General features: G+C 36.3%; 1 protein-coding gene across 1 annotated transcript; it reads left to right on the forward strand.

Annotated features, from left to right (window-relative positions):
* The first annotated feature begins 500 nt into the window (after window positions 1-500).
* LOC129309962 (histone-lysine N-methyltransferase ATX2-like) lies at window positions 501-16,872 on the forward strand. Its single transcript, XM_054951756.1, has 24 exons — window positions 501-1,358; window positions 1,622-1,673; window positions 1,773-1,847; window positions 1,967-2,174; window positions 6,625-6,748; window positions 6,872-6,976; window positions 7,247-7,452; window positions 8,113-8,205; window positions 8,336-8,433; window positions 8,950-9,120; window positions 9,192-9,335; window positions 9,527-9,574; window positions 9,743-9,860; window positions 9,939-10,004; window positions 10,084-10,157; window positions 10,342-10,401; window positions 11,787-11,855; window positions 12,003-12,198; window positions 13,714-13,998; window positions 14,249-14,310; window positions 14,397-14,474; window positions 15,395-15,490; window positions 15,986-16,089; window positions 16,166-16,872. The coding sequence occupies exons 1-24, from the start codon at window positions 739-741 to the stop codon at window positions 16,305-16,307; spliced, it is 3,294 nt and encodes a 1,097-aa protein (XP_054807731.1). The 5' UTR covers window positions 501-738; the 3' UTR covers window positions 16,308-16,872.
* Window positions 16,873-17,117: the final 245 nt, after the last annotated feature.

Genomic DNA, 17,117 nt, shown 5'->3' on the forward strand with positions numbered 1-17,117 from the left:
TGTCAATGAGCAATCATGCATTATTAATTGGTCAATTTTGAAGCAGTTAAAATCCTTAAATCCTAGTGTTGTGTTCCACCCTTTTCCCTTGTTTCTTCTGCCCATTCCAAAATTCGCACAAGATTTCTTTTATTGAACTTCTCACCACCCCCTCTGGAAATTGGAGACATGTCTCAAGGTGTGTGATTAAGCCAAACTCTAGCTAAAGCAAGATCTTCTCTTTTTCAAGACACAAAAATTTCTCCTTAATTCTATTATTTAATTTCACAGTTCAATTCCTCCTCAATACATGCGAGGGCATGAATTGATAGGATCAACTTTATCAAACTTCTAACCAGTAAATCTGTCATATCTGCATTCATCATAACTAGAATTTTGGTAAGCAGGTAGATTGTGAATTTAGAGAATACCTAGCGAAATAAAAAGACCAAAAGGTCCAAAATGTAACTTGGGAGCAACCTCCTTTTGGATGTCTATATGAATGCGTCGCACACGTAAATGGCTTAAAAGCACCTCTGTTTCAATCAGTGTTGGTACGCGGCGGGAAACAGATTTTTTTGCCCCGAAAACAACTTTCCCTCCCCACAAACGATCTTCCAATCTGCATCTCTCGGCACATTGCAAAACCCTAACACTCTTAATCTCCATTTTCAACACCTTGGTCGTTAGGAGAGGGCGAGAGAGCAAAGGGGCCAAGACTCTTGCTCTCTCTCTTCTCGCACTTCGCCATCATTATCCATGGCGTTTGTTCCCCAACCCCAAGAAGCCGAAGAAGACACCAACGTCGACATTCACACCACCCACGGCACTCCCATTCGTTATCTTCCTCTCGATCATCTTTATTCTGCTACATCCCCCTGCCGTGTCAGCGCCAGTGGTTCTTCAAACGTCATGTCGAAGAAGGTCAAGGCCCGCAAGCTCAATCTCACCCATTTGGATTTCGACCCTGATCACAAGAACTCACTTCATAAGCCTCCTCTTCTTCATGTATACTCTCGCCGTCATAAGAAGCCCCGACATTCCTCGGAGAGCGTGTCCTTTTTTGAATCTTTGATGAGCCGGGGTGGACCCACCTCGGATATTCGCAAAATTGATGGTTCTGGGGAGCACCGTGAGAAGGGCAATTCTGAGGCTGGGACACTGAAGGAGAAGAGAAAAGCTGGGAGCGCTGAATTGGTGAATTTGGGTGTGGATTTGAGCGCATTGGGTGCTCTTGACGGGCCTCGGTTGAGGGACTGTCGTGTTCATAATGTTAATAATATCAGTGATTGTGACTCTAGTATGAGGAAAAATCGGGTCCGCTTGGAAAATTTTCCGAAGTTATTGCCTGCTTCCCGCACTGTAAAGAGATGGGTCAGGTGGTTCTTCCCCTCTTTCATTTCGATTGCTTTAACAAAAATATATATCTCTCATGGTATGCAAATTCATCGTTAGCATTTACTTTTACTTATCTGGCATTGATAATTATTGCTCCTCTGTACTGAAGAAACAAAAGCTTCGTGAAATTGAATTTGATGTTTAACTGTGATTATGGTCATGTTATATATTTGTTTTGGATGTGTAAATTCTTCCTTAAACGAAGAAGAAAATCTGACATAAATACTAACTGAACTGAATGCAGGTTGACTTTTGATAATGCTGATCCCGAGACATTGGTTGGACTAAGATGCAAGGCAATATTTTGATGTTCTCTCGGTTATTAATTGAAAAGTTGATTCCCCCGGATGTTCATATAATTACAATTTATCAATGTTGACGTTTTTTTTCTGCAGGTTTATTGGCCCATGGATTTGAAATGGTACATTGGTCGAGTCATAGGTTATGATTCAGAAACTAAGATACATCATGTATGGCCCTCTTATTTGATTAGTTTATTGGCTTGAATAACCTGAAACTGCTAATTATGTGTGTATGTAAAAATGATAATTTTGGACTTGATGATATTATTATTTGTGTAAACATGCAGGTTAAATATGAAGACAGTGATGAAGAAAACTTAATTCTTTCAAATGAGAAAGTAAGGTTTCATGTTTCCCGTGAGGAACTGAAGCAACTAAACTTGAGTAGTTGTAACATTACTGATTATGATGCGGAAGAGCTGCTTGCCTTGGCTGCAAGTTTAGACAACTGTCAAGAGTTTGAGCCGGGTGAAGTTGTATGGGCTAAGCTAACAGGTTTTTGCTTATTTTGACTTAATTGTTCCATTTGTAGATTGTTGGATCTCGATACCTTAATTCAGTTCATTGATCCCAAATTTTAGCACAATTCTTAATAAGTAAGATTTTTGTTTTGTTAATATTGTATTCCTCTGGTTCCATACATACAAAATTATCAACTTATATTTGCCATAGCGTTAAATGTTCTTGATATGCAGTCTACACTGTAGTTCTTAAATTCAGGCATAGAATCTGATATCTGCACGTACTAAAGCTTACTGGTCAAATGTGGTTTAATTCATGCCACGAGTTAGTATGCAAAACTAAGCCGCTACTTTTTTAGTTTATTGCTTTGGATAAGTTTAGGGAATCATGCATATGTTAGCATTTTTTCCCCCCTTGACGCCAGAGGACAACTTATGATAAGTAACAGTTTTAAAGGAAAGATTTTGGTGTGCGTTATGGAGTATTGCACTTGATTTCAGAAAATTTGTTTGGAGAGTGAAGTATTGAATAGACAAGATATGCAACTTTATTATAGTTAGAGAAAACATAATCTTTGGTCCCTGTGGTTTTGTCAATTTTTGCTTTTAATTCCTGTAGTTTTTTTCAATTCTTATAGGGACTAAAAATACTAGAAAACCTAAAATTATAGGGACCTGTAAGACAAACGTCACCTAATCTTTCTGAACTATAGAGATTGAAAATACTAAAAAAATTATAGGGACTAAAAGCAAAATTTGATGGAACTATAAGAATCAATACAACAACAACAACAACAACAAGCCTTTATCCCACTAGGTGGGGTCGGCTACATGGATTGCAAGACGCCATTGTGCTCTATCATTTATTAAGCTTTTAGAAATATTATTAATTAAGAGATCACGTTCAACAACTTCCAAGAGTGTTCTCTTAGGCCTTCCTCTACCTCTCTTAATCGGACTCAAAGTTATATGTTCCACTCTTCTCACTGGTGCCTCCCTTGGTCTTCTTTGTACATGCCCAAACCATCTCAACCGATTTTCTACCATTTTTTCCTCAATAGGTGCCACCCTCACTTTTTCACGTATGTGCTCATTTCGAATTTTATCTTTACGTGTATGTCCGCACATCCATCGTAACATTCTCATCTCTGCTACTCCAACTTTATGCTCTTGCTGTCCCGTTAGAGCCCAACATTCACTACTATATAACATTGCCGGTCTGATAGCAGTACGATAAAACTTTCCTTTAAGTTTATTAGGCACCTTACGGTCACAAATAACTCCTTTAGCTTTTCTCCAATTAAACCACCCAGCTTGAATTCTATGTGAAATATCTCCACTGATTTCGCCATCATTTTGGATAATGGCTCCCAAATATCTAAACTTTTCCACTTGAGGTATAATTTGATCTCCCAATTTCACTTCCAAATTATTTTCGAATAGTCCTTTATCAAATTTACAATATAAATATTCCGTCTTACTTCTACTCAGACGAAAACCTTTCGACTCCAATGTCCTCCTCCATAACTCAAGTTTGCAATTAACCTCTTCTCTTGTCTCTGCTATAAGAACTATATCATCCGCGAAGAGCATACATTTCGGGATTTCCTCTTGAATATGTTCCGTCAAAACATTTAAAATCAAGTTGAACAAATAAGGACTCAGAGATGATCCCTGATGTAGCCCAATCTTTATAGGAAAATCCTTTGTTTGACCACTAGGCGTTCTTATACTAGTTTTTACCCCCTCATACATATCTTGTATGGCTTTAATATAAGCAATCCGTACTCCCTTTTTTTCCAACGCTTTCCAAAGCACTTCTCTTGGTATACGGTCATAAGCTTTTTCCAAATCAATAAAAATCATGTGTAGATCTTTATTTTACAACGATACTTTTCCATTAATCCCCTTAGTAGATAAATCGCCTCTGTAGTTGATCTACCTGGCATAAAACCAAATTGATTCTCAGAAATACTTGTCTCCAATCTCAACCTGTGCTCAATTACTTTCTCCCACAATTTCATTGTGTGGCTCATGAGTTTAATCCCTCTATAGTTAGTACAATTCTGAATATCTCCTTTATTTTTATAAATAGGAATTAATGTACTTCTCCTCCACTCATCAGGCATTTTCTTGGACCGTAAAATCACATTAAATAACTTAGTTAACCATCTCACCCCTTCTTCACCTAAACATTTCCACGCTTCGATAGATATACAATCAGGTCCGTTAGCTCTACCATTTGCCATTTTCTTAAGAGCTTCCTTTACCTCCTTATCACGTATTTTTCGATAGAATGACAAATTTTGTTCTCCTTCACCAGTTACTAAATCCTCCAAGTTACTAGATGAATCCTCTCCATCATTGAAAAGTTTAGAAAAATAAGTCTCCCATCTATTTTTAATTTCATCATCTGTAACTAAAATTCTTCCCTCTTCATCCTTAATACACCTTACCTGTTCTAGATCTCTTGATTTTCTTTCCCTACTCTTGGCAATCTTATAAATATTTTGCTCTCCTTCCTTCGTCTCAAGGTTCTTATAAAATTCTTCAAAAGCTTTAGAACGAGCTTCACCCACAGCTCTCTTAGTTTCCTTCTTAGCCATACGGTACCTCTCCCAATTTTCCTCATTGTTACACAAATGTATGGCTTTAAAACAGTTCTTCTTATACTTGATTTTGTCCTGTACACTATTATTCCACCACCAAGACTCCTTATCTCTCGGACCAGGACCTTTCGATTCTCCCAAAACTACTTTTGCAACCTCCCGTATCTTTTTAGCCATATCCTCCCATATGATGTTAGCACTTCCCTGAGAATCCCAAATTCCTTTATCCAAAAGATTTCGCTTGAAAATATCTTGCTTCTCACCTTTTAATTGCCACCACCTAATCCTTGGTGTTACTACTTGTCGACGTTTTTGGATTTTACTCATAATACACACATCAAGGACTAGGACCCTATGTTGTGTCGTTACAGCATCTCCAGGGATCACCTTACAATTTTTACAAAGTTTTCTATCTGTGTTCCTAACCAAAAGAAAATCAATCTGCGACCTTGAGGCTCCACTTTTGTAGGTGATGAGATGCTCATCTCTCTTCTTGAAACAAGTGTTGGCAATCTTAAAATCATACGCCAATGAGAAATCAAGAAGAGTTTGCCCTTCATTGTTTAGCTCTCCAAAACCAAAACCACCATGCACCCTCGCATACTGACCAGCTTCCCTCCCGACATGCCCATTAAAGTCTCCTCCAATAAAAATCTTTTCACTCTGTGGTATGTGTCGAATCAACCCCTCCAGATCCTCCCAAAATAATTCCTTAAGACTGGCTTCTATCCCGACTTGCGGCGCATAAGCGCTAACAATATTAACAGTCTCACGTCCAATTATCATTTTTAAAGAAATAATTCTGTCTCCAATTCTGCTAACTTCTACAACGTTCTTCTTCCACTCCTTATCTATAATGATGCCTACTCCATTGCGTGCACTTACTTTTCCTGTATACCAAAGTTTGAAACCTTGAATATCCTTAGCTTCTTCTCCACGCCATTTTGTTTCTTGCAAGCAAAGGATATTGATTTTCCTTTGAATCATAACCCCTACAACCTCTACAGATTTACAATTTAATGTCCCAACATTCCAAGTACCAAATCTAATTTTGCTCTTATGGACTAACTTCTTTAGCCGCGTGCGTCCAAATGACGCGGTAGCCCTTGCTCATTTAACACTACATCCGGGCGCCGATGCAGCGGCTCTAACTCACTTATCACTGTACTCGAGCCATGCAGCGCGTTACTTACGGGCAACGACCTAGCATTAACATTAACTATAAGAATCAATGATATGTTTTTTCCTTATAATTATCACTATTGGAAACACATCAGATTTATTTTAATGAGGAAAGAGAAGACTACACTAGATGTGAATATTTTTGGTTTGGTCTGCCAATTTAATTTCATCTCTATTTCGATTGACATATGATGGTGTTTTCTATTGATAATTCTTTTGGCATTTGGTAATAGCTTTATTGGTTATGTTATCTATCAAAGCAGTGAGAAAAGTGGAACGGATAATTTTGAATCTTGTTAAGAGAGGTAGAAGAGGCTAAAGAGAACACTTTTAGAAGTTGTTGACCGAGTCCTTTTAGTTAATAACATTTTTAAAAGTTTGGTAAATGATAGGGCACTATAGCATCATATAATTTATGTAGCCGACCCCATTTAGTGGGATAAGGCTTGTTGTTTTTTATCAAAGCAACATTAAGCTTCTAAAGTTATGAGCTAACAAATTTTTTTTGCCCTTTTTGAACTTTTACGTATTTGAAATCTATCTCTAAATTCTATGTTCTGGAGATCAAGAATGCATACTTCTGGTTACTTTGTTTGCTTTTCTTTGCAATTTTAGTTGATAGTATATGGCATGAATTTCATCAATTGTTGTTGTGATTATGTTTCATTAATAGTTTGCTTATTTCACTTGCAGGTCATGCAATGTGGCCAGCTCTTGTTATGGATGAATCACTTGCTGGGAATTGTAAAGGTTTAAAATTATTTTCCGGTGGAAGATCCGTTCCTGTACAATTTTTTGGCACACATGACTTTGCAAGGTTCTCAATATCTTGAAAAATAAGGAAAATTGGTTTTTCAATTATCACTGAGGAGCTGTAGGCTTCATTTGACCTATTTCTCCTTTGAAACTGAAATTTTCTCCCTTTAATCTTTTTTTCTAGGGTTAGACCACAGCAGGTGAAATCATTTCTCACTGGACTTCTTTCTCGTCTCCACTTGAAATGCAAGAAGCCTCATTTTTTTGAAGGATTAGAAGAGGCAAAAATGTAATGTTATTTATACTTTTCCCCTCACTGTGGGTTCATTAATCAATATATCTTATGCACAAGTTTTAATTTCTGAAATCAATTTCAATTTAGTCTGCAGTCCACTTGCTCATATGTGAAATTCTTAAGACTGCTTATTTTTTTGGATAAGATTTATCCTTTATTCTTTAGTATGTGGCATTTAAAGTTTTCTAATTTGACCTTCAGAAGGAAGAATTTCAGTTGGTAGCTCTAATTTGTTGCTTGTTGCAATTACTGAATTTTGAATAGCTATTTAAGCAAACAGAAGCTTCCTTCTGAAATGCTGCGGTCACAGAAAAGATGCAAGGCTGATAACTGCAAAAATGTACATGAAGAGGATGAAGGATGTACATATTCTGGTGAAGATTGTTTAGATGATGGATGGGCCCAGACAGCATTGAAAAACATTGAAACTTCTCCTTACGTAGTAGGAGATTTGAAAATTTTAAGCCTAGGTAAACTCTCAAGATTTTGATTTGCATGTTTATGATTTCACATATTCTTATTCTATTGATGCTTGCTATAAGTTGTTTTATGGTTCCCTTTCTGCCGGAATAAGCTTTATTTTCTGATGATTTCACATTTTCTAATTACATTCATGCTTGTTATAATTTATTTTATGGTTACCTTTTGGTAAATAATTTTCTTTCCTCACTACCCTCATTGATTCCCAAATGGTCTATTCAATAAATCTTTTAATTTCTTATTTGATATGTTTAGCTCTAAATGCCCTCTATTATTATTATTGTTGTTGTTGTTGTTATTATTATTATTAAAACACATTTAAAGTATGGAACTGGCTGTTCTGTTTCTATCCTATCATTAATACCATTTTTATTTTCTGGCGATATGGCTTATTCGGAATCTTAATTTCTACCATGTCATGGGGTATCTCTTGTATCCGATAAATAATCAACAGATCCTACTGTGTTCATTTTAGTGGCAGTCTCGATGTCTTTTATTTTTGACTACTCCATAATTTCTACAATGACAGACACTGCTTGTTACAGGTCCTATTTGTTTCTTGTGCTCTTGCACTACTGCTCCTAGAGTGAAATAGTTTATTTTTGTGTCAGTGGGAGTGCGGGAACTGACAGATGTGAACTTTCTTTCAGGAAGAATTGTTCATGATTCTGCAAATTTTCAAGACGGAAGTGTAATCTGGCCAGAGGGTTATATGGCAGTGAGGAATTTTACTTCAGTTACTGGTGAAACCTTTTTTAAATGCCTTATTTGGGATGTTTTTCATGATATATTCTTCATGTTTGATTCTTTTCGTGCGCTCATTCTTTTAGAGACCATCTTAACTTTCCTTTTGTCTGTTTTTGGGATATTTAGATCCAAAAGTTTGCACATCATATAAGATGGAGGTGTTGAGAGATCCTGAGTCAAAGGTTCGACCACTTTTTAGGGTGACACTGGATGGTGGAGAGCAGGTTAGTTCCTACAAGATGAAGTGATTTTGCTCTCATAAACATGCTTTTATGATATATGTCTTCCAAAGCATCTAATGTTTATTTTCCCCTTAAATTGGCATTTTTAAAAACCAAATCCTTTATGAAGAACTAGCATCTTAATTTCACCTTTCCAAGTAATTGCAACTTTTTCTATCTTACTTTCCCTTCTGATCATAAATGTCAAGAATTTTCTGGTTTTTTCAGTGATCAAATTTTTATTTACATAAGAAACAAAATTTCAAGGATTTGCAGGGGAAACAGGGTAAACATGACTTCAGTGAAAACAAAATTCTTAAAAATGTTGGGCATGTAATGTTTAGGACGTATATGAATTTCTTGACCTTTTTGCTAACTTAAGCTATAGCAAGGATCATTAGTTGCTTTGCTAGATGAGGTATTGCAGCATGTGCTTCTTTTCAATTTTTTGGAATATGGAAAAAGAACTCTTGATGTGTCTATAACTCTTTTCATATCTCCTCAAATGTTCTGCTGCAGTTTAATGGTCCCACAGCAACTGCTTGCTGGAATAAAATATACAAACGGATAAAAAAAATAGAGAAGGGTGTTTCTGACGTTTCCACTGCAGATGGAAGGCTTGTAAGGGACTATAAATCAGGAACTGATATGTTTGGTTTTTCCAATCCCAAAGTAGCTAAACTTATACAGGTATGCTGTATGACAATCCTTTCTTTTGAAGATTCTAAAAGACTTTAACTGAGATGCACTGTCACTTCCAGGGATTATATAAATGCAGCTCCTCTTCAAGAAACTTAATGTGCAAGATAGGTTCTGGAAGATATAGTGATCTGCCTGTTGGTTATAGGCAGGTGCATATTGATTGGTTTGATCTCGATAAGTGCAACGTGTGTCACATGGATGAGGTACAGTTCTTATTTCTGACATGTTTTTGAGCATCTACTAGTTTTTTATTCACGTGATTTTTCCTACATGCAATTCCTATTTTACTTGCACCCTGTTCTATTTGCTGAAGGGAAATAGACTTTGTTTTTTTCTTGATGTTTAAATCATGATCTAATTGTATTTATTGCTTGCCAAATTTGAGTTTTTGTAGGAATATGAGAACAATCTGTTTCTGCAATGTGACAAATGCAGAATGATGGTATGATCTCCTTACGGTTTTTATGATATTTTCTCTCAGAATTAAAGCAGATTTGCTGCTAATCAATAATTAATAAGTAGGCTAATGCCACTAGTAATGCCAGCTGGTAAACCCTGCTACTTTATCAGTTCTTTGCTTTGTGAGCCATAAATTGCAATGTTCTATCAGGTCCATGCCAGATGTTATGGAGAACTAGAACCTTCTAATGGAGTGTTATGGTTGTGTAACCTATGTCGCTTGGGTGCTCCCTCCCCCCCACCTCCTTGCTGCCTATGTCCACTGATAGGTACGGAGAGATCTTTTCGTGTTTATGCTATGTTATATAATTAAATGAAATTGGGTGTCACAACTTAGTTTCTTCTAGGAGGTGCAATGAAGCCTACAACGGATGGTCGATGGGCTCATTTGGCATGTGCCATGTGGATACCAGGTTTGTTAGCTCATTAATTGATCTCAGCACTCTTTTCTTTAGCTTACCTATGTTTGCTAAGTGTTGCAATTCTTGCCAGAAACTTGCTTAGCTGATGTCAAGCGGATGGAGCCTATTGATGGGATAAGTAGAATCAGGCTTTTGTGTGCACTTGTATGTCTGTTTTGGTACCGTGAGCATTGATTATCTTTTCCCTAGAATTGCTGCTGCTTCTTTGTTTCATAAATATTTTATACTTGTATTGTTATGTTTAAGTCTCTTGGCTAATAAAAGGAATTAGTCCCCAGTAACAGCATTGTAACATTATTCCTTTTTAATGTCCTAAATTCTTTATGAGCAGGACCGCTGGAAATTGTTATGTAGCATTTGTGGGGTGCCTTATGGTGCTTGCATCCAGGTTAGTCTTCTGTAAGTTTCCTAATAGTGTAGGCAATTTGAATAAAGGGAGAATGACACTCAAGTCCCAAAACATCGAATTAATGACAGTTAAGTGCCCATTAAATTTTTTTGAAAAATAAGTTAAAAATATCAATTGAGATTATTACAAATTCAGGGTTTTCGATTATAAATCAGTATTTAATTACCAAATGCATCTCTTAGATTGGAACAGAAATTTTTGTTGACAATTATTTGAATTGAACTTTATAATTCATTTTGTAGAAAATTTTGTCGGGAATCTAACTATTATTAATTCAGTTTTTTGGGACTTAATTGTCGTTCTCCCTTGAATAAATTTATTTTCTTTAACCCATCTTAGATACTATGGATTTTAGGCGTCTTTGCTTCTTCTGGAACCAATGTGGCATTTGTGTGCAAGGGCTATTCGTACTTTATAGCTTAAATTTGTTGTAGTTGATCATGAAAGCTGTTGAATACTTAGCTATTTTGCTTATGAATTCTTGGAGTGGTTATGAACTTCCTCTGCAATAACTTCAGAATATTTGTGATGTCTGTATTTAGAAGATTCTACAATAGGTCTGAGCACCATTTGAGTTTTGGTCAAGTTGACGAAATTAAACTGATTAAAGCACCTTTGGCTCACCAAGCTCCTACAAACAACCGCTCTGCACTTCCAATTTGGTGCTCTGCCTGCATGCTATGGGATAGTGTTATTAATGTCTTCTATTCATAAATTATTTTCCAATCTCATCTCCTTCCTCTCTGCGAGTCTTTGTTGCATAAAATATAGTCATAGAATTGTAAAATTATGGCAATATGTCAAACAAGACTGACTAATACACTGAATTTGTGCATCTAACCTGCCGAATTGGAGAACAGAAGCCATCGCTTTTCATATATTCACATAGAATGGTACAGCAGACTATATACAGTGGTGGGAGAAGCCTAATCCCAGCACAATATGAGAAGAATCAGGAAAAATAATAACCCATGATACCCAATTAATCTACCCGTGATATTCTCTGCTATCTTAAGAAATAATATAAAATAAAACTTTCCTATTTACATTATAAATAACTCTGTCAGCCACAACTTTCACAGAGATAACTTTTGTTATTCTCAGGTCTATTCTTCAAGCTTTTGATGGTTAAAAAGATGTGTAATCTGTCCTTGTAGTCATTTTTATCTGAGGCAGATTAGTATTTTATACTTCCAAAAGTTTGGAAAGGTTAGCACAGATAAATTTGAATCTCTTTTTTTCCAATTTTTTTATCAATGGCACAACGCATGGGCAAAGTAAATTTGTTTGATGTTCAGTGATTTTCTTTTTTTCTTTTTCCTCTTTTAATATTGATGTTCCCCCAAAACATCCATGTTGTACAGTGTTCAAATAATTCTTGTCGAGTGGCATATCATCCACTTTGTGCACGGGCTGCTGGTCTCTGTGTTGAGGTATTGCTCCTGCTTGTCTTTTTGAATATTTAATTTTATTTCATTTTAACTTTGTGTATATTCCATGGGCTCTGCTGGAATTACTATGGGAAGGAAATTTTCATCAAAGGACACTTATCTATGTTATTTTTTTTTAATATTTTGCAGCTTGAGAATGAGGACAGGCTCTATCTACTCTCTGTTGATGATGATGAAGATCAGTGCATTCGCTTGCTCTCCTTCTGCAAGAAACATAGGCATCCATCAAATGATCATTCTATTGCTGATGAACGCATTGGGCGCGTTGCCAGTCAATGTTCAGAATATAAACCACCACCCAACCCGTCTGGTTGTGCTCGCAGTGGTATGATATTGGCAGTTGGGTTTTTTGAAGTTATCGTAATTATGGCCTTATTTGATTTTCTCTTCCACCATTTTTTCTCATTATTTATTGGTAACTAATATGTTACTGTAACTTTTTTCTGATACGCTATTTGGATATGCTTATTCTGAAAAAAGTTATCTGTTCAAATTTTTTGTGAAGTTTTAATATATTATCTCATATTTGGGTGCAGGGAACTAGAATTAAGTTTGTTCTTGCTTGATGTCAATGTTTTGATCTGCAGCATTTTTTTAAGCTTTATCAACAATTAATAGTATTTAGTTGCGGAGGTATTTTAAGTGAATCTATTGCTTCATTTTCTTTTAGGCGTTTCGTGACAGTGAACAACTCTGAAACTAAATTTAGTATGGCTTGATGGGTTCTAGGGTGGATTCAAGGCAAGAATCAAGGTTTGAAAGAAATAAATTACAATACTGCCTGCCCAAGAAATCAAATTTGGCCACTTGATTAATTGTAGTTGTAAAACAATAAATTAACCTAGGGGGCAAACAATCAAAAGAGCAGTTGGCTGTAGCAATTCATCAGCTGATCAGTGATTCCAGTTTCCTTTCTCATAGTTGGAAGCATGAAATTTATCCAGTTCTAACTTGGGGCCTTGGAGTTTGTATCTTATGGCATATGTCAACTTAGTTGTCATTAATAAAAATGAATGGAAACCTGAAAATTCAAACAAAAGAAAAGCCTCGAAAACTTGATATTAACAAGTAAAGAGTTTACAAATCCTCTTATAGTGCAAAATACTTATTACCAAGAAAAGCCTTTGAATATCCAGTATCATGAGTGAGAAATAGTCTCTCCTGTAAAATCGGAATGGTGTCCCTTGACAAATTACAATGTTTTTGGTAAAGATCATAAAATGCTTATTTGCTGGCTCCCTATTTAGTGAGGGATTGGATAATTTTTATGGCCTCTGTGGCGTTTTTCTCATGGGGTTCAAAAGAGTTGGTTGAATATGCAATGTCTTTCCTTCTAATTAAGTGTCTTTTTCTTATTTCCCCTTAAAAAAAAACCCAAAAAAAGGCAAAATAGTATGTTTTTGGGAATCTTTAAGCTGAAGTGGTTTTCTTGTGCTGCTTGCATCATTCTTTTCTATGCTCAAATTGGTGTTGTAGCTTGTTTTATTAATTTTGATTTGAAAGCAGCATGCATAAAGTATAGTTTAATTACAGCTGAATCCTGGATGAATGCTGCATGGGCTTGACTTTAGACTGTAAACGTACATGCATAAAGTTACATAAAAGTATCTAATGTATGTGTGAACAGAGCGGAAAACTTGGGGAGAGGGAGGAAGGAAGGATTATTAATGCATACTCCTGGGGATGAATGGTGGAAAAAGGGTTAACCTTTTGTTCTCTGTGATTTCCAGTTTTCATTTTTGGCACATCTCTGAGATCACTTTGAATGTGCCCCCTCTATCTACTCAAGTGAAATAAAGCTGTACTGTGCTTCATCATGTCTGTATTTATTCTTGGGCAGAACCATACAATAACTTTGGCAGGAGAGGGCGAAAAGAACCTGAAGCACTTGCAGCAGCATCCTTAAAACGCTTGTTTGTAGAAAATCAATCTTGTTTGGTTGGTGGACATTGCCAGCATGGAGTGTCAGACAACGTAGAGCCATCTGGAAGAGGAGTTTGCTCTAAATTCTTTTGTAGCCAGCACAGGCTGAAGACCTCTCTGGTTGATGCTTCAAATGGCATACTTTCTATTGCTGAGAAATATAAATACATGAGGGAAACCTTTAGGAAAAGGCTAGCATTTGGTAAGAATATTTGTCTATTTTATGTATACAATCAAGGGGAGAAATGTATAATCGTCTATTTTGTGGATAGTGGACTGTCACTGGCACTATGGGTTATACTTTGGGATTTTATGGTGAATTTAATTTTTCTTAATTATTTGGTGAATTTCTTACGGTTTTTACCCTGCATTACTTCTTATTTTGTTGAATTATTTGAGTTAGACAATCTCAAATTTGTGTTTGACCTGCTTTGGTATATGTTATTTATTAGGGAAATCAAGAATTCATGGATTTGGTATCTTTGCAAAGCATCCATATAAAGGCGGGGACATGGTAAAGAAATTCTCAAAATTAAATGAGACTTGTTAATGTTAGTGATTGGACCTCTCACATTGGACCTGTTGATTGTCTTCCTTCAGGTGATTGAATACACTGGTGAACTTGTTAGACCTTCCATAGCTGATCGGAGAGAGCACTTTATATATAATTCTTTGGTGGTAAGTATTTTGACTTGTCTTGTTGCATTGTTTTTAAAACAAAATTAAATTAATGAGAATAATAAAGCAATACAACAACAGAGCAAAAGTGGCCTTCCGTAGCATAATTAGAAAAAGAAAAACTAGAAAGACTACAGACGTTAGCTTTGAAGAACTGTGCAATCCCTGTATATCCACAAGGGGCACCTAAAATGTTTTTGGTTGAAGCAAAAGGGAATGGAAAGAAAATAATTCTCTCCCATGGAAGATTTGCTGGAAGAAACTTCAGATTAAAGCCTTTCATTGAGTTTAGATTGTAGAGACCGCAAGCCCATGAATAAAACGCTTTGCCAAGAGGCTTGTGCTCCCTATCACTTCCATCACCTATGAACCTAGGGCTCATTTGGTACAAAATGGGAAAAAGACTGGAAATAGGAAAACTCTCTCCCATAAACATGATAAGCTTTATTTCAACAAAGCCACTTTGCTATCTGCCAAAACATGTTATTAATATTTTCCCTCATCTCTACCTTTTCTTCAGCTAACTTTTCCACGTGCCTAATGCACCCTTAATGGCTAGAAGAAAATAATCTGATTCCACTGGATAAACCTATTGCTCATCAGAGATGCCCACTAGTCTGTTCCCTGTCTTTGTTGCCACTTAGCGATGAGGATATTGTGACACCTATGGTGATTAATCAAATGGTGTTAGCTTAGCCCGGGTGATTATGCTTACAGAAGAAATGGTTCTAGCCATTGACCTTGCATTTGCTTTTTGGCTTGAGGCACTGCTTCTCATACAAACATCAGTAACATTTCAAAAATTTTCCCACTGGCAATGAAAGGAAACTAGCTAAAAAGAGGAGTAAAACTTCAGAATCAGAATGTTCTGTAAATGCATAAGCAGGATGCAGTAACTTGACTTCTGGTCTCTTAAGCAGGGTGCTGGAACATACATGTTTCGGATTGATGATGAACGAGTCATTGATGCTACTAGAGCAGGAAGCATTGCTCATTTGATTAATCATTCTTGTGCAGTATGTAACTTTTCCCTGGATTTGATGTTTGCCTTTTACTGCATCTGTATTACTAGTGATTTTGTTAATTTGAAGTTTGATGAATTGATTTTGCAATTTTCAATTGTCTGTTAATCACACAGACTTTTACAAATGGAGATTTATATTCTCTGGCCTGAGAATACTTTGGTCACTTTGTATCCTTTACAGTACTCTTAAATGTCTTTACATCAGATAGATTGTCATCTTTTTAACAGAATAGGTAGATTGTCATTTGCTGGTAAAAGTTTCCTGCAAGTATAAATAAGATCCCATAGAATGCAAGTAAATGTCAGAGCACAATGATCTTGATATTCAATTGGCCTGATATGAGCATTAAAGTATGATTATTGATTTTGGTTTTAAATTGCTGCAATTCAATTTCCCGAAGAATCAATGCACACCTGTAGGCTTTAAGAAATGAACAAGTTCAGGGCCTAGTTAATTGCTCACCTATTTACTTTTTGTCACGTGCAGCCAAATTGCTACTCAAGAGTGATCAGTGTTAATGGTGATGAGCACATTATAATATTTGCGAAGAGGGATATTAAACAATGGGAGGAGCTCACATATGATTATAGGTCTAATGTCTTTCCAAAGAGAGTCTATGTTTTCTTGTTACACTACTGTTCTGAGTTTCTTGAATTCATGTAACAGGTTTTTTTCAATTGATGAACGATTAGCTTGTTATTGTGGCTTCCCAAGATGTCGAGGTGTTGTAAATGATACTGAGGCAGAAGAGCGAGCTGCAAAGCTATATGTGCCTCGGAGTGAATTAATAGATTGGAGGGGAGAATAAGGTGAGCAACTTTATGATATTTGACATGAGTTAAGGATTGCAGATATCATACAATCAAAGTTAGGATTTTTTTCATCATAGTTTATGATGGAAAGCTAAGCGAAGATGAGAACCTACCATTCGATTTGTGGCTTCCCAAAGTGGGACTCCACCATAACACTTCCCTTCAAGAACTGACATCTCCAACTGTTGCACTCTGGTGCTCACTCTGGCTCAATAGGTTGTGCCCTTCTCATATAGTTAATTTTGAGGAGCTTGGTCCAACTCTGAATCTCAGATGCCAATTGATGGAAATTTAAGCAAACATTGGGATCCACCTGTCAAACAAGATTTAAGAGGGAAGTACCACACCCCTAAAGTACTATCTGGATTAGTTGTAGCATCTCAGTGTGGGACTATTTCATAATATTGAATGCTATTTTTCCAATATGCAAAACTTGTTACTCTGTATCAGTATATGTCTGGCATAAGTAACTTGCACAAATTCAATAATAGTGAATCATGCTTGGTTTGTAAGAATTTGTTTTACATTGATTATTTTTAATGATTGAAGATGGTTCATGCCGTTGCTGTTCTCTGAACTTGATAATTATCTTGTTTTGCTCTTGTCTTCTAGCCGACCTTGTGTCTGTAGTGCTCAGATGCCTCCCATCTGCCCCTTTGTGAGAGTGATTGTTAATTATAATAAGAAAGGGTGCGCTAATGAAAGTTTGTCGGTGTAAATTGTTGCTCACTACTCACCCTTTGCACCACTGGACCAAAAGGATCTTGAGTAGTCTTGTTTTTCTCTCACTAACATGGCAAGTCTTT

Source organism: Prosopis cineraria, unplaced genomic scaffold (assembly GCF_029017545.1).
Source record: "Prosopis cineraria cultivar Desert tree isolate PC_DT_omini unplaced genomic scaffold, ASM2901754v1 PC4, whole genome shotgun sequence".
Lineage (NCBI taxonomy): Eukaryota > Viridiplantae > Streptophyta > Magnoliopsida > Fabales > Fabaceae > Prosopis > Prosopis cineraria.